The following is a 21,195-nucleotide window of genomic DNA, read 5'->3' as shown; positions in this document are numbered from 1 at the left end:
CTTTCACAACTCTTCCAATGTCATGTAGACTCGCCCTGCCTTCTGTTCATATTCTCTATGGCATACGTCTCTCCTACTCATTATTAGGTGTGAGATTCTAAAGGCATTTATAATCTCTCAATATAGCAACCAGGTACCCAGCTGTAGATAAATGATTTTAAGACATTAAGAGAAATGCTCAGAGATATGCATGACGTAGAATAACATGCAGCCAGTAAAAGAATAAAGCAGATCTGTAAGAGCTTCAGGGAAGGATCTTTATAATGTAGTGTTGAAAATCTCTGATCATAATATAGAAATATGTGCTGCAAATTTTCAACTGTGTTCTCCTGCCTTAGTGGAAGTGAAGGGGGACAATATAGCACTGTGTTCTGACCTTTGTTGTAGAGCTGTGGTGCAGTTATAACCTTAGCACCTACTGAAGTTCAGGTGTAGATCTACAAAGTTTGGATTTATCCAGCTGTGCCTGGCTTGGGTCTGGCTGCTATGTTCAGCTCCTTCCTGCTGCAGCCCTTGGGAGTGATCCTGTTGTGCCCCTCTGGAAAGATGTTCTGCTCCTGGACTAGCTGGGTGGTTCTGTCCCCTACTCTCTCTGCAGGGATCGCAGCTGCAGTGTTTTACCCCAGGCCTGTATTCCAGGCCTGAGCTGAGTCTGAAGGGGACAAGGTGGAGTAGGGGGGAGAGGAAGCTCCCACACACTCACCGGGCCTGGGCTAGGGCTGGATCTGGAGGTCCCAAGAACGTGGCAGAAGTTTGCACTCACTGGGTGGGAGTGGGGGGACTGAGGAGTGGGGGGTCCCAAGGGAGTGGAAGAGGGTCTCACCCATGCTGCACCTGGGCTTGGGTAGCTGGAAACTCTCCCACACACTCACTGGGCCTGGGCTAGGGCTGGATCTCGAAAGGAGACAAGAGTAAAGAAGTTTTCACTTATTTTCAATGCTTGGGTTCTGTCTGAATAGTTTTCTACAAATTCAGGACACCACAATATTGAAACAAGACTTTGTTGTTTTTTTAATTTAAAAAAAAAGAGTATACATTCACTCTCTATAAGAAACTTTTTAATTCTCAAATTCGGAATCTGCACCTTGTCCTCTGATAGATTAGGTACCTGTCTCTATCATAGCCTCTAGAGAACCTTCTGCCTCATAACCTAGACCCTCAACAAAGCTCAGAGGAGTCCAAAATGTGGCCACTGATAGGTAAGAGACAAATCACTATGCTCTAGGCAACCTTTTATTATTATTTTTTTTTTATGAATTTCAGGGCAGGGTCACAGGGTCTCACTACATAGATCAGACTCATAGTGATTCTCCTATTTTCAGGCTCCCAAGCACTGGAATTACAGGTGCGTGCCACCACACCCAGTCTCAATCACCCTCTCAGCATGCTCAGAGGGTGGGGCCGGCACAACAAGCTGGGGATCAAGCCCTGGCCCCTGCCTCTGCCTAAGCAGGCGCTTTAATCCGCTGAGCTATCTGGCCAGCCCCCTCCCTAGGCAACCTTGATAGAAGATGAAAATCATAATTCCCCCTTCCTACCAATCCCACAGGAAGTTCATAATGAATTATGTAATGAAACAACAAACTTACACTGCAGAAAAGAAATCCTGCAAAACTAGTGATTATAGTTAAGTATGCAATGTGGATCATTCACCCTAACCTGCTTGGGCTTGCTTGCAGGTCCTGGAGCGTGAAGAGGCTTTGATAAAATTACGAGCAGATTTTGCTTCCTACACAGCCACACACAGGCATCCTCCTAGCTCATCAGAAGACTGCGAAGACGTAAAAACGGTGGGCGCTCTTTTCCTTATTCATGTCTGGTGAGATCAGGGTGTGCTGGATCTGCCTGTGGGGTTTCCTGGTTGGTTGGTTGGTTGGTTGGTTGGTTGGTTGGTTGGTTGGTTGGCTGGTTGGTTTGCTTGCTACTGGGAATTGAACCCCGGGCCTTTGCACTGAGCTTTAGCCCCAGCCCTTTTAATTTTTTCTTTTAAAACAGGGTCTTTCTAAGTCATTAAATTGCCCAAACTGGGTCTGAACTTGCAGTCTTCCTGCCTCAGCCTTCCAGAATACTACAATTACAGATGTGCATCACCACACATGGCTTTTCTTGTTATCTTTTGCTTTTAATATCATAGTTTATTTTTGTATGACCTTGGTTGGCCCTGCCACAAGGGTACTCTGTATAATATATGGTAAGTCCCAAAGATTGTGACAGTATTAGATATTCCTACTAGTTTGGTTGATTCAGCTCTGAAGGAATTGGACCATCTAGCCTTCTAGCAGGAGTTGAAAAGTTACAAACATGAGAAATTAGTAACGCAAGTTCATTACTTTCTTTAGCAAAATCTGTAAAATTCAAAACAGTACCAAGAATTGATTCTAAGCTGGGGGACACATTGTAATCCCAACACTCTGGACTGAGGTAGGTGGATTGCAAGTTTGAGCTCAGAAACACATATAAGCTCTCCGGCGGGTCCTCCAGTGGGGAGACAGAGACTGCTCATTTCAGGTCTTCCAATCCCAGAAAGCTGGGTGAGATGAGGATACAATAGTAAACCTTGCAGTTCACCTTAGAACTACAAATATCTGCTCATGTCCAACATCAGTTCCATGTTATTCTTATCCTGACCTACAGGAAGACCTGGTAACAGTCCTGTTTTAAATGCTGCTGACTTCTCTGTGAAATAAGATGTACCTTTCCCCATGATTTTGTTCTGTATGCAAAGTCATCATGCTCCCTGGATATTCTGCTAGGACTGCAGGGATCCCTGTCACAGCTTCTTCCAGCAGTCCTCTCCCCGCCTCAGTTAACAACACAGCCCCTGCAAGGCCATACTAGGTTGTGTGGTGACTGTCTCCTACTTCTCCAGCAGAACCCCTTGGTTCACATTGCAGCTGTCCTTCCTGCCAACACTGAGCTCACACAAACCTCTTTCCCAGCATCCTCTGAGGCCTGGGCAGTTAGTTATGTCCCTGCCTCCTCTGAGTGAGGAAGGAATTCTCTCATCCTTCAGAATAGAAGCCATAGTTCTTGCAGAGGGACAACCAGCCTGGAACAATGTGGCCACCCACAGCTCCCACCTCATCTCTTCCTACTGTGCTAGGCCTTTCCCACCCTATCTCCACTCATCTTCCCTCCAAGACCTTGCCACTGGCTGGCTGGTCTACTTGCAAAGCGCTGCCCTCTGATGCCCAGTGTGGCTCGCTCCCGCTATTCCTGAGCCCCTGCTCAGAAGCCCCCTTTTCAGTGAGACCAATTTAAAACTGTGACACACAAGCCCACCCCTACCCCTGCCCCTCAAGCCCCTTTTGCTCTTTTATTTCTCCCACAGTACTTGTTAATGTTTAACATTTTCTAGACTGTACTATCCTTGCCAGCTCTGTGCAGGCAAGGACGTGTGTCTCTGTTGGTTGCACGCCTGTCCTCAGCACCTAAGCCTGTACCTGGCATACAATACAGGCTCCATGGATGACTGACTACTATGTGGAGGAAAGGGTGGTTTCTTTTGTGTGCACCTTGTATGATATGAGAAGTCTGTTGTATCCATTTTTTAAATATCATTTAAATCAATATATAATTGACAAGCCATAAAATTCATTTTTGCTTTTCAAAGCAAATTCAATGTTGCTTTTTAGTATATTCAGGGGGTTGGGCAACCACAACCACTCTCTAATTCCAGGACATTTTCCAAGGAAATCCCACACCATTTGCAGTTGCTCATCACCCTCCTGCCACAGCCTTTGGCAACCCCTGTCCTACTTTCTGTCTCTCGGGGGTTGGGACTTCTATCCGGGACACCTGCCCTTGAGGACCAGTTCTCCATCCCTCCCTCCTCCCCCGCCCAGGGCCCTCACCCTACCCTCGCTCCTCTCCACTGCCAGATCCTGAAGCACCTGCAGGAGCAGAAGGACAGCCAGTGCCTGCATGTGGAAGAGTACCAGAACCTCGTGAAGGACCTGCGCATGGAGCTGGAAACCGTGTCGGAGCAGAAGAAAAACATCATGAAGGGTAACGGAGGCAGGCTGGAGCCAGGGAGCCCGAAGGAGCAGAGGCCTCTGGGCAGAAAGCAGCGCCCTGTCTTGCCCTCCCCCTGCAGACATGATGAAGCTGGAGCTGGAACTGCACGGGCTGCGGGAGGAGACCTCCGCCCACATTGAGAGGAAGGACAAGGAGGCCGCCATCTTGCAGCACCGGCTGCAGGAGCTGCAGCTGCAGTTCGCAGAGACACAGAAGCTCGCTTTGAAGAAAGACAAGGTGAGGCACCGTTAGGGCAGGCATGAGGCAAGGCCAGGCTGTGCCTTCCCGCCTCCCGCGACGGCCTGGGCAGCCTCATCCCGGCCCAGCAGGACTGAGCACCCGGGGGCCAGGCTGTGCCTTCCCGCCTCCCGCGACGGCCTGGCAGCCTCATCCCGGCACAGCAGGACTGAGCACCCGGGGCCAGGCTCAGCTTAGGACTGTCTCAGACAGATGAGTGTGGTCATGGCCAGACCATGACGGAAGCACAGAACCCATAAAGCAAGGTTCTTCCCCAGCCCTGCAATGTCTGAAAAGAATTTGGGGCCCATTTCCTTGCACTGCCCCCCTTGTACCTTTTTATGCTTCAGAGCGGGAGGAAATCCTCTAAAATAATACATACTCTTATTAAAAACTTCACCTTTTAAAATTAGAAATATCTGGGCTGGGGGTTTAGCCCAGTAGTAAAGTGCTGCGTAGCAACCTCTAGGCTCTGAGGTTGATCTGCAGCACTACCAGAAGACCCACGGCTTACAAATACAGAAATTCTGCAGCTTGAAAGAGTTAAGGGCACTGTGCCCTGGAGACCTGTGGTTGCTGGCATGAATCAAGTTGCTGAAAAAAGCCTAGAAGTAGAAGCAAGAACAGAAGAGTCGTGAAGCCAGTGCAAGTGCTTAGAGTTAGCACTGTTCCAACTTTGACCTTTTATCAGAGCTATTAAAAGTAATCCAGTTGAGGGCCAGCCAATTAGCTCAGCAGATAAAAGCACCTGCTTAGGCAGACACAGGGAGCGGGGTTCGATCCCCGGCCTGCCGTGCCCACCCTGCCCCTGGAGCATGCTGAGACAGCAATTGAGACCAGCTCTTGGGAGGCTGAACACAGGCAGATCACTATGCGTCCAGTCTACAGGGTGAGACCCTGTAGACACCTTACTAAAATAATAAAGAAATAAATGTAATCCAGTTGATGGACTAGCTAGCTGCTAAAGCCTTTTGCTTCAAAGGATGGAGGAGACACAACAGACACAACGAGGCATCTGGAAAGATGGTAAACTGAAGCAAGGCATCGGGATAAACAGCTGAAAGTTATTTGCATATTCTGTCAACAAATATTCTTGAGCATTTACACTATGCCAATTTTTGTTCTAAGCCCCAAGAGTATAACAAAACGTATGACATCCATGCTGTCATGGAGAGACAAACAATAAACAAATAACAAAATTAATGTCACACAAACATATCAATGCCAGGAACCAACGAATTCCTAATGCTTCCTGGTTGCTACTTTACGTATGCTATAGTGGCCATGGAAGGCTTTTCTGGTAAAATGAGAGCGGGTCAGAGATTGGAAGTGAGAGACCGCAGCAAGATCTTGAGAAAGGCAGAGGGCATGGCAAGTGCGAAGGCCCTGGGGTGGAGCCTGCTTGGGCTGCTCCACGAGGCCAGCTCAGGCCAAGAGAGTGGGGGTGGCCAATGGACAGGCAGCCCACGTGGGGCCAGAGCATGAGCACCTCACAGAGCCCTGAGGATCTGGACCTTTTTTATTTTATTTTTTTTCCATAATTTTATTGAAAAACAAATAGCAGTGAGACAGTAATTAACACATTGCATACATTCTTCCTAGTGGTTAATTGCTGTACAAGATGCGGACATGATTGGACCTTTTTTAAATGAGATGGAAGCCAGAAAGGGTGTTGAGCTGAGGCAGATGATCTGACTTGCACTTTTAACACACACACACACACACACACACACACCGCCGCCACCACTACTTTCTTGAGAATATCCCAAGTGACCACGTTGGTAGCAAGGAGCACACAGGGAGGAGGAGGTTCTTGCAGCATCCAGGGAAAAGATGGCCGTGGCTTGGACAGGGCTGGAGAACAGTCTCTAGCTGATTCCCCTGCCACTGCTCAGGCCTTTCGCAGCATCCCTGCTTTGATCTTCTCAGTTCCTCCAAGAGAAAGATGAAATGCTGCATGAGCTAGAGAAGAAGCTGGGCCAGGTTCAGAGCTGTCTCAGGAAGAAGGAGATGGAGGTGGAGAAGCAACAATGTATGGTGAAGGAACTCGAAATGACCATGAAGGAGACCAAGCAGGACGGGAACAAGGTGGAGTGCGAGGCCCTGCAAGCTGAGGTCCAGAATCTCAGGGACAGCCTCGAGGAGGCCCAGCAGCAGCAGAGGCTGGCAGGTGAGGCCCCACAGGCACTGCCCTACCCCCTCCTACCAGCAGGCTGGAGCAGCCTCCTCCTCCAAGTGGACCCCTCCTTGCCCCACTCTACCCCTTCTCATCTTACATCCCATAGCTGTTAACACCACCATCGCCATCGGGAGGTTCTCTCTGCCCCCTTAGCTCCCCTCCTCTCAGAAGGCTTTCCCACAGTTTGGGAGAGGAGCTGCTGAACTCACAACCACCAATTTCTCAATGTTGTCAAATAAAGATCCCACCCCTTCCTGGCCACAGGGAGGGCAGGGCTCTGCATTCGCCTTTGCAGCACATCCCTCTCCACCTTCTCCATTTCCCTCAACACAACTCACCCCTTCTCTGCCTGGTTTTAATTCTCTCCTCCAGACACATTCATAGCTTTCACTGGAGCTTAGTCTTGCTCCTCTGTGGAGACTGCATTCTTTTTTTTTTTTTAATGTATTTGGTACAGGGTCTTCCTATGCAGCTTGACTCATAGTGATCCTCCTGTTTTCAGCCTCCCCGGTGCTGGGATTACAAGCATGCACCTCCACCCCTGGGTGCGCTGAGCCAACCACAGAGTTCAGGTGTAGTGGCACATGCCTATAATCCCAGCGCTGGGAGGCTGAAAACAAAAGGATAAGTCTGAGTTGCATAGTGAGACCCTGTAACAACCAAATAATAATAATAATAATATATATATATATATATATATATAAATTATCTATTTTAAAGAGTAAGTTTTACATTAGGTGATTATTAGTTTAAGAAGTTCCCAAGCTTGGCTTCCTCCCTCACCCTTCCCTAACTGTCTCCTGACATTGTTAGGCAGTCACATTCAAGTCTCGGTCTCAGCTGCTTCTTCCACAAATCTTATCACTGGTTTCTCTTTCTCCCTCCTGCTCTGACTGTCACCATGCCCCCCCCCCCGTCTGTCCGCTCACTCCTCCTCACAGCTGTGTTACTCTGATGATGACTCCAAAACATGGAGCCCCGGCACTGGCCGTCAGTCTTCTCTTCAGAGAACAACCTCCCCTGGGCAGCCCATCCTCACCCCTCACTCAGCACTTCCAACACCAAACCCACTCTCTCCACTGCTTAGAAACATCACCCTGCCCCCTTCTCCGAGGCACGTCACTACTTCAGCAGTGATGCCCTCCCTCTCCCTCTGCTGGGGAACATCCAGGAACAACAGGGGAAAGTGGCAATGGCAGTAGGAACTGCAGGGTGAGGGAACACATCTGGGGTAAAGAAACCCAGTGAGCAACTTGTGGAGATGCTTTTCCCTCAGGGGAGGCAATGACATGGGATGGAAGGATGCTGCTGGGAGCCTTTCTCAGATGTACTCCATTTTTCTTAGGCATGCTGTCCCTGTACCAGGTATCTGTTCACTGTATCAAATCTAAATGTTTCTCTTAGGTTTTTAAAGTCCATGAAGCCCTCTCTTATCCACCCAGTTGCTGACTCTCTAGCCTATTACACTCTTTGGCCCCTTATCCCACCCATTTTCCTTTCCAATCAAATTTCCAATCAAATCTGGCCTCCACATTTCTCCTTGATTCCCCTCCCCATACATGTGTTCTTATAGTTGCCCACCTGCAAGTCTCTCCTACTCCCTTCTCTAAGGCTCCACGTCTTTCCTCCCACAAGTCCATCTCCAGCTGTCCTAACCCCTTGGATCTCTCTTCCAGAGTTCACTATCGATGTGAGCTTCACACACCTGAGTTCTCAGGCTTGGAATGGAGCTCAGTGGTAGAGCAGTTATTCTACATGCACAAGGCCCTCAGCACTAAAACTAAGCATATAAATACCATCTATTTTCTCTATGAGAAGGGCTCATTATAATTCCCCCACCAAAAGCTAAACCCTGCAAGGGTCAGGATTTGTCCCTAATGATAAGTCACACAGGAGATGCAGCGTAATTTCTACCAATCTCCCTCCTGCTCTGCCTGCCCCGCCTTCTCCCCATCTATCCTCTTGCTCTTTGGAGAGCTCCACTCATCCTCATAGCTGTGTTTTAGTGAAGAAGCAATCTGGCTAGAAGGTAGTTAAGAACAGATAATTAACAGAGCTCCTTAGAGCCAGTAGGAAACAAAGTGAAGGCAGGTTGGGAATTAAAGTGGCTCCCACCATGAAGGACAGACTCTCTAGCCAGTTTTACTTGAGAATCAGATCTTCACACCTGCTCCTTCATACACGGACACATCCCGGCTTGTCTCCTGGCTTCTGCAGCTCAGCAAGCAGCACAATATAAGGAAAAGGCCAGGCTGGCAGAGAACAGCCTGGAGGATGCTGAGAAGAAACTGAAGAACTTTATTTACCAGGATAAGCAGAAGGAAAACACCATCCAGGAGCAGCAACGAGAGCTGCAGAAGCTGCAGAAGGAGTCCTTACAGGCTAAAGAAGAACTCTTACGCCACAGGTACCTCTGGCTCACCTCCAGAGAGCTGCTGTGACCCTGGGAGCCAGCCAGGACCACTGTGGGCAGCTGCTAGGGGTGGGAAGGCAGGGAGTCCCCGAGGGGCCAGCTGCACTTGGCCAACATGGGCCCTAATGTCTGTCTTGCTGTTGCCATTTTACTTTAGGAAACAGGTGGAGGAGCTAACCTCAGAACTCGCTGAGGCCCAGAAGAAGTTGGAAAATGCAGACAAGGAAAGGAAGCAGCTTCAGAAGATGCTGGCTGAGGAGGAAGTAAAAATGAATGAAATGCAAGATCAGAACAGACACCTTCAGCACCAGGTAGGCAGGGCAAGGAGGTGGCCAGCTGTGGCATCTGCCCCGCCTGTGCCAAATGTAGAGGTCTTTATTTGGGAAGATGTCACCCCCCCAGTCCACGCAAACGGATTATCTAGGATTTATGTTAGAATACTACCCCAGCCACTCTGCAAAACTCCTGTGACCAGTAGCAAGCATCTTCCAGAGTTAAACACAAAAATAATCAAAGGATACACTGCTCTTTCTGGGATTCAAAAGCCATCCTTGCCGGTCAATTCAAAGTCTTTGATCTCCGGAATAGTCTTCTTGTGCTTTTTAAAGATTGCTTAACACTTTATTCAAAGAGGTTTTTGTGTCAAAAGATTTGGTAAGAGGGAGAGAAAGCTTATGCTGTGGAAATTGGATCTATAAATAAAGTAAGTTGGTCTAATTAAACAAAGAAAAAATGTTGCAGAACATCAAAGCAAACTTTTTATTACTCACACTAGAAAACTAAGAAATTATCCTCACACTCTTTTCAGCCTTTCCCTGGGTGCCAGTGGGTGGATTTCTTTTCTAAAATATAATACAGTGTAGGTTGCTACCAGCCCAGTCTTTATTTTCCCAGCACAGGGACCTACTGTCTGCCAAAAACAAGCTGGAAGATGAGCTCCAGGAGGCCAAGAGACTAGTGGAAGAGAAAAAAGACCAGTTGAAAAAGAGCAAAGAACAGGGGAAGTTGCTGGAGGAAGAACTCGAGACTCTTCGACAGGAAGAAAAAAGAAAGGAAAAGACGGTGAGGAGAATCGTGGAAGAGCTTGACAAGGAATCCAGAGCCAGGCGTGGAGCTAGCTAGAGCCAGGCATGGAGCTAGCTGGGCCAGGAGGGATGCGGAGGCCAGGGATACTCAGAGCCCAGGAGGGAAGGAGGGTAGGCAAGGGAACAAGGAGGCCCAGGACACCACGGTGTAGCCAGGCACCACATGGGGAAGGAAGCAGGAGTGCTGACAGCAGTCTAAGGTTAACTCTCTTCTGGGCTTTACTCTTTAATTGGAGAATAGTTTAAAGAGAATATGAGAAAGCTAGAAGGGGAAAACGAGAATCTCCGAGAAGAGATAGTGCGGTATTCTACGCAACTGGAAGCCTCTATCAGCAAGTACAACGCCAGTCAGCAAGTCATTCAAGAGCTGAACATACAGGTAGGTGGCGAGGGAGCCCCGAGGGGTGAGGAATTTGCACCCTATGACAACTGGCTTGAAATCTGCTGCCTGTGTTTCCTCCACCATAGCAGTGCAACTAAGCCAACTGCATGTGATGGCTCCCGCAGGCTCACCTCTCCCTTACAGTGGAGGGTGGCCCTCAGGGCCTGGTTTCGGAGCCAGAAAAATGTTTCTTTCCTAGGTGGAAAGTCTTATTTCATACCCAGTGGGCCATAAGTTTCCAGGACAGATGTAAAAGAAACATCTGCCTCTGAATTGAGAGGGCATGACTGACCAAAGAATGACTCGGGTCAGTCCCACTTGCGAGTAAATGAGTTCATGAGGGGTTATTTGTGGAGCAGTGGGCAACCCAAGCGCTGCAACACTGCCTAAGTCACCAACCTCCCCTTGCTAAGCTACTGGTGGTTTTGGTTTTTTGTTTTTTGTCTTTTTGAGACAGGGTCTCGCAATGCAGTTCAGGCTGGCCTTAAGCTACCTTTGTACCCCAGACTGGTCTCAAACTCACTCCTGAGTACACAGACTATAGGCATGCGCCATCACACCTGGCTTAAGCTACTGGTTTTATAGGGCTCCAGGGTAAACAGCAAAAAGCAGAAACAAAGGACTATAGAGGCTTTGGGGAACATCAGTCACCATCATCAAGCACTTACAATGGTAATAGTTTCTCTGGTGACTCCCCTGGCTTACTGCAGACCCAGATGATTCTGTGGTTTGGTCCTGTCTGGTTTGGTTTGGTTTAGTCTGGCCTGGTTTGGTTTGGTTTGGTTTGGTTGAGAAATTCCTATGGGAAAAAAATGCTTCAGGAAGAACAAATTATTTCATATTTAGTAATCATTTCATCACTTGGGCATGTAAAATAAAGGGTTAAAAGTCCAATTTAATACTTTTCATCTCACTAGTTCCTAGGGTTGAAGATATTCAGCATTCACCTGAAAATGTAATAATACGTTCATTTAGCACTGAGCAGTTACTGGATACAAAGCAAGAAAACTCAAAGGAGTGTTTTGTGTTCTTGGCCACAGTAGGACGCAGCCGCACTAGAATACCAAACAACAAAAGCCTGGCATAGGGCTCTTCAAGACTTCCCTCCTATTTCCAGACTTACAAACAAATCTCTGTCCTGGAGTTAAAGTATACAAGACTGGCCCTCATGTTCATGGTAACAACTCACAGCCATACAGCAGTTGGCATCTTACAAAACACTGTTCATCTCATTGGTCATCACAAACACTGTGCGAAAAGGTCAAAATTACTGTATCCCAATTTGTGGGAACAGAAACTGAAGCCAAAGAAATAAGCACATGCGAGAACCTGGCCTGCACCAGATCCTTGAACCTCAGATCTCAGCTCCCTTCTAAGAATACTGTGAATACCCACCTAACTTTAAGATATAAAGTTGTTTTTAGGCAAACATCTGCTAGAACTGTGTGTTCAACTGATCTCTAACTTCAATAATATTTAGATCTTTAACTCTAAAACATGTAATATTTCATTCAGGCATTTTTTTTAATGTAGTATTCATCACATACCTATTATGTTCCGTGCTCTGAGCTATAGCCATAGAGGAACAGCAATGAACAAGACACACGCCCGGCCCCACTTGCACAGAGCACACTGTCTAGTGGGTTATGTCATGAGCTAGGGAGAGCATAAAACACAAATGCCAGGCTACGTCTATAACCTAGAGCTGGATTCCAAATCAAAATCGAAAGTCACAGAGCCCGTGAGTGGGATTTTTTGTATAGTTGGCATGCCATGCCCTAGTACTTCCAATGCTTCCTGTATTTGGAGGATGTGCTAAATAAAACAGGAAAGGTGGTGGAGGGATGTAAGAAAGCCTAGAAAGACAGCTTTACATTTACAGCAGTGAGTTAGAGATGGGAGTATATACAGACTGCTCTGAGGGTTCTTGTGGAGACCAGAGAGCTGAGCTTTTACCTACTTCCAATAGTAAGAGTATTTTGTGACTGGAATCTGGGATCCTAACAGAGTGATTTTTTTTTTTTTTCCGGAACCGGGGATTGAACTCAGGCCCTTGCACTTGCCAGGGAAGCGCTTATTCCACTGAGCCATCTCCCGGCCCCTCAGAGAGTGATATTTTTGCTCCCCAAAGATATCCCACCAGAAGGAGTCCATAACAAGCCTGCAAGCCAAGCTAGAGCAGGCTGTGCAAAAGGAGAAGCATTATCTCCAGACCATGGTCACCAAAGAGGTCTATGAAGACCTATCCAGGAAGTCAGCTGCCTGCCAAGATGACCTCACACAGACGCTGGAGAAGGTGAGGCCACACACTCGCAACTCCTGGGTAGTTTTCAGCCAAAACAGAGGATGTTGTGAGGGTTGCAAATGCCTGTTTCTTGCATGACTGCCTATCTCTGAGGCATCTCAGAGCTTACCTGGGCTGGGATATCTGTCCACAGAAGGCCTGCTTCTTCTTAGTGAGGCTTTTTGGGTACCGGGTTGGGGGAAGTGGACAAAGATGGAAGCCAAATCTAACAAATCTTTCCAAGTCACATGGGTGATTTGGGAGCAAAGTTTTTCCAAAGCCAGGGCCGTCAGGGAAATTCACACCCCATCCTTGTGCTGATCATGCACGTAGGTTGATTCATTGGATTGGAAAATAAGAAATGGGGCAAGGAATAGAAGACTGGGGGTGGAAGGCTACAGGAAAAAAACAACTGTCACTTCCCACCCCTTTCTGGAAACCTAGGCAAGGTGACTATCTGCACAGAGGGAGAGACAGACAGACAGACAGACCCAGGGCAGAGCACAGGGAGGGACGGGAACCTTTTCCATGCAGGACCAAACGGAAAGGCCCCAAGCACCGTGATGACCACTCTCATCCCCTTTGTCTTTGCTGAAAGCTCAATCATGCAACCTCAGAGACAAAGAGCCTGCAGCGAAACTTGTTACAGACCCAAGAGAGGAAAGCTCAGCTGGAAGATGAAATTGTTGCTTATGAGGACAGAATGAAAAAGCTCAATGTGGAATTAAGAAAATTGCAAGGCTTCCACCAGGAGAGTGAGATCGAGGTAAGGAGGAGCTGCTTTCCTACTGGGGGTTCACAGGGTCACCTTTTGTATCCAGAATTATTTAGCGCTAAGCCCTACCCTTTGGCTAATGGGTTCCCGTCACTTCTTTGACTCCTCAAACTTCAGACAGACGCGGCAAAGATCAGAGCAGGGGTGCCCTCTGCTGGCCACTAGGAATAAAATGCCCCCAACAAGGCCAAGGTTGAGAAGGCACCCTTTGTCTTTGTCCCCGTGTCCTCCGGGCTCAGCCTCCCCACTCTGCTCTCCTGCGCAGGTGCACGCCTTCGACAAGAAGCTAGAGGAGATGAGCAACCAGGTGATGCAGTGGCAGAAGCAGCACCAGAACGACCTCAAGATGCTGGCCGCCAAAGAGACCCAGCTCAGGGAGTTCCAGGAGGAAATGGCCACCCTGAAGGAGAACCTGCTTGCAGATGAGAAGGAGGTGGGCACTTCTGCAGCTTCCTCCTGATCCCTCCTGACGCAACCCATGGTCCCCCAGGCATCAGACTGCCCTAGCGGCGTCACAGTGCTGGGAGCGAGGAGAGGACACCCCTCCCCACTCCAGCACATCTCACAGTGGCCCTAGGCCCTTGATTCAAATGAGAAAGAAGCCATCTCTTCCTCGGGATATTTTTTTCTTACACCTGTTTAAAAAAAAAAAAAAAAGCTTAGCACTCTTTGTAAGAGCAAGTAACTGACTGCCTTTGGCCCAGAAGTCATTATTTTAAGTGAACAGATCTGCTGTGTCTGCCATAACTTGTGCCACCTCCAGGTAGAGAAGCAGGCGTGGCCGCTCGGCGTAGCTCAAACGGCAGAGTAGATGTTGCTTCTCCCACAAAGGGAGGAAAGGTCTAATGTGGGAAGAGAAGGGTGACAGGTCTGCGCTCCCATACTCTGACTGTCTCAATTCTTTCTTGTATGAAAGCCCTGCTGCCTGCCCGCACAGTCTGTGCCCAAAGACCCCTGCAGACTCCACCGAGACAACGATCAGATTATGTCCAACATGGAGCAGTGGGCCAAAGAGCAGAAGTGAGTAAAGGGCAGGTTCCCAGGCCCAGGCAGAGGCACGGAGCCGCACGCGTGCCAGCAATTAGAAGACAGACTCACTGCGTGCGTGCACGTGCGCACACACACACACACTCACACACACTCACACACCCTGCTCTGCTGGGAAACTGGTCCCAGCTCAGCCTACCCACAAGGATTGAGAATGAGAGGGAGAGGGCCTGGCTCTCCCAGCAGGTTTGGAAAGTCCTGTCACATGGGCTAGAGCAGCACTGAGATGGAAGGGAAGGGGCGCTTCCATCTGTGAGGTCCGATTTCCTCTTCCGACCTGGGACTTAACTCATTCCCCTGAACTCAGGGATTGTACGCAGCAGCCCAGTACCAGAGAGCCCACGGGCTGGACGGGCTCGAAACCTAGGACAGGGCCATGGAGGCACGTGAATCCAGGACCCGGCAGGAGCCTTGCCAAGAGCATCCATGTCCCAGCCAGTCAGGGAGCACCCATCCTGCCCACAGGAGTCTGCGGACCCAGTCACTCTTCTCCTCTGTGGCTTCTGTTACAGGATTGCCAATGAGAAACTGGGAAACAAGCTCCGTGAACAGGTCAAATACATCGCTAAGCTGACAGGTGAAAAGGAGTAAGTCATCCACCCACACACACACCTTGCCCTCAGCCCTCCCCAGGCTGCTGCTTGGGACCCAATGAGCAGGGGTGGCTTTGTCATTCAATATGTGGCCGGATCCAGGAGAAAGGCATAGCACATTGGACAGCGGCTCCAGTACTGAATCTACATCTGTGTGACAGAGGGCACATTGTGTGCGCTTAGTAAGCCTAAATTCCCTTCCAGAAGTACGGGGGCGGGGAGGTACAACAAGGTCCATGCTCTTTCCTCCTCCACCCGGTATTCCTGGGGGACTGCTGAGAGGAGAGCAGCCACCACAGGGCAGGTGGCACTGGTCAGGATGGGTGAAGCTGCTGTCACAGAAATCCCCAAATGAAGGCACGTGGAAAGAATGTCTTCTCATGCAAAAGCAGCAAGGGGCAAGCAACCAGGGACCCTCTTCCTGTCCCATATATCTTATCTAGACCTCTCACCCTTAGGATGATAGCACTCAAACCTAGGGTGGGGCACCCTTAATCCTACCCATAACTCTTCCAAACCATCAATGGACTAATTTAGTAGTCATGCACCTTTGATCCCAGCACCCCATACTCTGGATGTAGCCACCTCTGAAAATCCCCACCTATAACTACATGAGGTTTTGGGGGGACATCTAGGCACAAACCATAACAGGTTAAATACCTGGTATGGAGATTTGGGGATGTGAGGGAATCGATGATGACAAGTCTTAGGATAGTGCTCCCAAGATTTTGTCAGAATGCTTAGTAAATGCCAAGGTGTTTGGCACACAAGGACAGTCTGGCATGGGCTTGCTTGGGACCAAGAAGCAGCTGCCCCAAACCCTGCTCCAAGGATGGAAGGTGTCTTGGGACGACTGGAACCCACCTGTAGCTCCCAGTTGCTAAGTTCTCTCCCCAGCTGTGGCCTTAGGTGAGGTAAACTGAAGGGGAGAACATGACTGCAACAAGTGGGTCAAGGACCCAGAAGCCACGACATGGGTGGGGAGGGTGGCATACTCAAGAGGTCGGACATGAGCGCAGCAGAGAGTGACAGAGAGCCAGGGACCAAGGCTGTGCCGCACCCCACCTCCAGCAGAGAAAGGGGCATGTTCAGAGATGGCCAGGTTATAAAGAGAAGGGAGTGACGCGTACGCCCAGAGAAGAGGCTGAGGTGTCACTTCTTTGATTTTCTCCCTAAAGGAATGTGACATTTTCACTGGACAAAAGAACATTTTCCAAGGAGATTAACTAAACATTAGCACAATCTGAGAAGTATCAGATAATTTCAGGCTTTTTCTTATTTGGTACCAAGTTCTAAAAAGTTCTGATTCACAAAGAACTCATTTTTTAGTTTTGCTTGATCCTACTTGAAGGAAATCTCACTTTCTGTGTTTTTATTTTGTCTTAGGTACTAGAGATTGAACCCAGGTCCTTCACACTGAGCTATATCCCCAACTTTTTAAAAAATATCTTACAATTAAGTAACTAAGTCACTTTTTAAAAAATTTTTAAGTCACTTTTTATAATATTTCTTTTCACTTAGTTGCCTGGGCTGGCTTCAAACCTGTGGTCCTCCTGCGTCAGCCTCCCAGAGCGCTGGGACTACAGCCACGCACCCCCACCCTGAGCCGCCATATTTTAATGTTACTAGTAATGCCTCAAGTCATTTATTGTTTAGCACATGGTCTAAGTGCTTTAGCTACATTAGCCTCCCTAAAACCTTATCACTTCAACAGAGAGAAGTTCCTTGACTTAAGATGGGGTATTCTGGGATACCCCAGAGAATATCCAAATGAAAATGCATTATGCACCTCACCTACCAAACATGACTGCTCAGCACACGGTGCCCTGCGGAGCAGCAGTCATTTCCCTTCAGGATCCCCTGGTGGATCAGGTGCTGCGGCTCACCAACGTCTCGAAAGCCGATCCTACTCCATAGCATTAATTGAAAAATCCCAGGCACCATTTCTACTGAACATGTACCATTTGCCCACCACTGTGAAGCTGGTAAGTCAGGGGCTATCTGGAAATACAGATGCCATTTGGAGGTGAGGAACTAGAGGGTTAGGTAACTTGGCCCTGGTCTCACAGTTAGTAAGTGGCAGGGCCAGAACCCCAACTCTAGAAGTCCTGGTTCGGAGCCCACTGTCAGCCCCTGCTATCAACATTAGTTTGGAGAAATAGGACTATAGATAATAGCTGTCATTTACTGAGCCATGGGAAATAGGTTAGATATGTCCCCTCACCTACACTGCAGCCTCTGTTTCCTCATATTTACAATGGAAACAATGAGCTACTCAGGAGTCTGAGTCAGGAGAATCACAAGTTCGAGACTAGCCTGGGTAACTTAGTGAAACCTTGTTTCAAAATAAAAAAGGGCTGGGGATGTAGATCCAGGAGAGAGCAATTGCTTAGCAAGTACAAGGCTCTGGGCTCAATCCCCAGGACCACAAAAAAAAAAAAAAAGGAAATTTGCCTGATTACTCCACGGAGCCTATATATCTATGCTCCTGCTCTTCAGCAAAAGGAGCCAGTCAGTCAAGCACTCGAGAACTCGGTGTTAACTCTGGACGAGGCTTTCCTAGGAACGACTGTGAGAACCCAAGGACCCTGGCTCAGAACTCTTCTTAGCCTTCTGACTCTTCCAACCTCTTTCATGTGTGGGGCTGGACCATACACGCACTCCAATGTGTATGGTCAGGCTCAACTGTGCAGGTCAGGCTCAACTGTCCCCATCCAACAGATACACCCCAGTCCCAGAGCTGCCAGCGTGCGCAGGGCGTACACAGCAGCCTCTGTGTCCACGCAGCATCAGAACCCAGCTCCCAAAGGCACTGAGCGTCCACGCCCCTTCCTTCATACACCTTTATCAGTTCTTTCCAGCAGGGACTCAGGCAGATCAAGCGTACCGAACACCAACCCGTCCCTTCCTCCCCTCTTCACAGCCACCTCCACAACGTGATGGTCCACCTGCAGCAAGAAAACAAGAAGCTAAAGAATGAGATAGAAGAAAAGAAAATGAAGGCTGGGGCCACGAGGCTGTGCAGAGCCCTAGGCCCGAGCAAACTGGAGCCCATACAAAGGGGGAAAGTGTGTGGTGCGTTGGGCTGGAGGGAGACCTCCCAGGACACAGGCCAGAGGATGGACCTCACCAAGTATGTTGGAGTGCCACCGTGTTCAGGTGCGTCTGCCATGTCCTTTGTTCTTAATGTCCCCCTTTTGAGTCCCAAGCACCAAAAAACCAGTGTGATGTTATTTTTTCAAAGATCACTGGAATAGGAATTTACAGAAGAAGAAAATAGGTCAGTCATGACCTCAAGTCCCTGGCTTAACTACCCTGGACCAATGATAATGGTTTCCACATCTGCACGGGAAGAAAGCAAATTAAAGCCAATTCTGGCCTAAGAATGCTGGTGATAGATACCCTAGGACCTCAGATCTCAGATCCATCCCCTCCCCTGACCCAATTTTTGTTTTGGAAATGTGGGCAAAGGGAGAATAGGCCTCACCCTCCAGTTCTGAGACCCCACACGAGCACCCCATCCCCACCCAGCCTGGGTTCACAACTGCTCTTCCTGCTGCTTCTAGACAGAATCTTACCAAGAGGGAGGACATCACCCTGCAGCAGAGCTGCCTGGCCACGAGAGCTGTCCTTGAGGCGTCACATCGTTCATGTCTCCTCAGACCAAACTCTCACTTCCCCTCTGTTCCTCAGGCTCCTCCTACTGCTAGAATCAGCCTGTTTCCCTGACCATCATTTCTGTGCAAGTTTCCAGAGGACAGTGATTTCCCATCATTCCTGACTTGGATCAGCCCTTCCTGGAATATATCAAGGTCCCAGCTGATTTTGCAAGATGCTAACATTTTATTGAGTTCAGTCCTCTTTGTGCCGGGGAGTGAGCAAGTCATGAAACCACACTTCCACCCCCAGGCCCAATCTCTACAATAAAGACATGACACAGCGGTGTCCAAGAGCTCTTGGTGTCTTGTTCACATCTCTTCCCCACCGGGCCAGCAACACGGTTGTCTCTTTTTTTTCTCTGAGTTCTAAAAGATATCGGTCTCTCCCAAAGCAAGCTTGTCGATGAGCTGAATTCATTTTTAAACCAACAAAAGATAATTAGCTCCTTGTATGTTTTTTGTCTCTGTCTAGAATTTTAAACAGAAAAAAAAAAAAAAAAAAAATCTAGTGGGCCGGGGAGATGGCTCAGTAGAATAAGTGCTTCCCTGGCAAGCGCAAGGGCCTGAGGTCAATCCCCATTCCGGAAAAAAAAAAAAAAAAAAAAAGAAAAAATCTAAAACCCCTTTTCCAGGAAAGAATATAATTCTGAGACCCAACTGAAAGCAAAAGAAGTCGGTGACACATTTTCCAGGAACGGAGCAAGAGCAAGCCACCTGCTTCCTCCCTGGCTGCCATATTACACTGCTCCTTATAACAATTTTATTTTTCTCCCCAGCCACCTCAAGACAAGTAAAATTCCATTATAACAAACTCTAAGGACAGCTAAACTATTTTATTGCGGTAGGATTTTGTTAAACTGAGTACATGTCTAGAATTTATATTTCTAGTCTGTAGGAAATGGAGACAAATAGCTACCAGGGTAAAGCAAGGGAAAGAAACAGCCTGCATTTCTGAGAGGGGCAGGAAAAGTGAAGGAGGAAACCTATAGCTAGACAGTGATTCTTAATATTCTTTCCTCCATCCCCAGCCAAATCAAGGCCAAGAAAATTCACCACAAGTAGTCATTTGTTTCATAGAATGATCCATCCAGGACTTGGCAAGGGCAGGCTCAGAAGTGTGAGGGAGGGTGATAAGCGGCTCAGGTAGTTTCTGTTTCAGCGTGGCTGTCTGTTATGCTCTTCTGACCATCTCATTTCATTTAGAATAAGGGATTATTTTCTGAAGAAAACTAAGACTGGGAAACTTGGTACTCGTGGAATTTCTACCAAGTACTAGCTGTGGATTATTTATTCAAACAAAAGTTCAACTAAAATTCCCAGGCTGGTCTACTAAAAAGGTACTTTTGTAAGTTCCAAATGTTTCATGTATTACAACCTTTGCAGATTTCCAATGCTTGTACCTTTTTTTCAGAGTTGATTTTTGCCCCCTGTGGAGGGATCATGCCAAAACCAAGCAGGTAGCATGTTATGGGGAGCAAGAAGGAAGAAAGATACTGTTATCTAGCCCAGGCATCTGGCCACAAAAGCCCAGCTGGGCAGAAAACGGTCCAGAGAATGTCCTTTCCCTAGTAAAAGAGGAAGCTGAGTGCTGCCTTCTGTAGAGCTTTTTAAAAGTAGCCCAAAAAAACTGAGTCCCTAAGAAGTAATCTGAACACCTGATAGGAAAGAGAAATGTGTGTACAATAACACTTTTGCAAAATTCAACAAACTAGGGGGCCAGGGAGATAGCTCAGTAGAATAAGGTGCCTGGCAAGTGCAAGGTCCTGAGTTCAATCCCTGGTACCACCAAAAAAAAACTAGGAATGGAAGGAACCCATTCCATTTTCATATGTGGTATAATAAAAGCCACATATGAAAAGCCCACAACAAACATCATATTCAGTGGTGAAAGACTAAAAACATTTCCTCTAAGCTCAGGAATAAGGCCAGGATGCTCACTGTTCATTCCTATTCAGCATAGGACCAGAAGTTCTCAACAGAGCAATTAAGTAGGAAAAAGAAATAAAAGGCATTCAAACTGGAAAAGCAAACTTACCTCTGTTCATATATAATATGATCGTACATGTAGCAAACCCTAAATACACCACACAGAGACATCATGATTAATACATGAACTCAGTAAAGTAGCAGAACACAAAGTCAACACATACAAAATCAGTTGCATTTCCACTTATGGACAAAGACCAATCTGAAAAGAAATTTACAAAAATAATTCCATTTAAAATAGCATCAAAAAGAATCCAATACTTAGACATCACCAAGGACATGAAAACTATAAAAAGATTGCTGAAATTAAAGAAGATATAAATAATATTCTATGTTCATGGATTAAAAAAGATTAAGATATCAGTACTATCCAAAGTAATCTATAGATTCAGTATAGTCTCTATCAAAATCCCAATGATTTCTTTTGTAGAAACAGAAAACCCACCCTAGCACAGTGGCTGGGATTCGATCCCTGGTGTGCCATGTCAGCCCCGCCCCTGGGGTGTGCTGAGACAGCAGCGATGGAGACTGAGCATGG

At 47.7% G+C, this 21,195-nt stretch overlaps 1 protein-coding gene across 3 annotated transcripts in view; it reads left to right on the top strand.

Annotated features, from left to right (window-relative positions):
- Positions 1-18,956, top strand: part of Pmfbp1 (polyamine modulated factor 1 binding protein 1) — a 55,236-nt gene extending 36,280 nt beyond the window's left edge. For all 3 annotated transcript variants that reach the window (XM_023709133.1, XM_004626009.2, XM_023709134.1), the window contains 15 exons: positions 1,680-1,790; positions 3,882-4,008; positions 4,097-4,254; positions 6,184-6,424; positions 8,651-8,840; positions 9,004-9,157; positions 9,741-9,908; positions 10,173-10,310; positions 12,445-12,609; positions 13,196-13,363; positions 13,638-13,805; positions 14,289-14,392; positions 14,932-15,006; positions 17,936-18,171; positions 18,706-18,956. In XM_023709133.1, coding sequence (XP_023564901.1) covers positions 1,680-1,790; positions 3,882-4,008; positions 4,097-4,254; positions 6,184-6,424; positions 8,651-8,840; positions 9,004-9,157; positions 9,741-9,908; positions 10,173-10,310; positions 12,445-12,609; positions 13,196-13,363; positions 13,638-13,805; positions 14,289-14,392; positions 14,932-15,006; positions 17,936-18,171; positions 18,706-18,722 — 2,220 coding nt within the window. In that variant the 3' untranslated portion in view covers positions 18,723-18,956. The remainder of the gene's footprint in view (positions 1-1,679; positions 1,791-3,881; positions 4,009-4,096; positions 4,255-6,183; positions 6,425-8,650; positions 8,841-9,003; positions 9,158-9,740; positions 9,909-10,172; positions 10,311-12,444; positions 12,610-13,195; positions 13,364-13,637; positions 13,806-14,288; positions 14,393-14,931; positions 15,007-17,935; positions 18,172-18,705) is intronic.
- The last annotated feature ends 2,239 nt before the right edge of the window (positions 18,957-21,195 follow it).

The sequence above is a fragment of the Octodon degus genome, unplaced genomic scaffold, assembly GCF_000260255.1.
Source record: "Octodon degus isolate 3935 unplaced genomic scaffold, OctDeg1.0 scaffold00011, whole genome shotgun sequence".
NCBI classification, from domain to species: domain Eukaryota; kingdom Metazoa; phylum Chordata; class Mammalia; order Rodentia; family Octodontidae; genus Octodon; species Octodon degus.
Note: the sequence above shows the minus strand (reverse complement) of the source record. Positions and strands in the feature narration are given on the sequence as shown.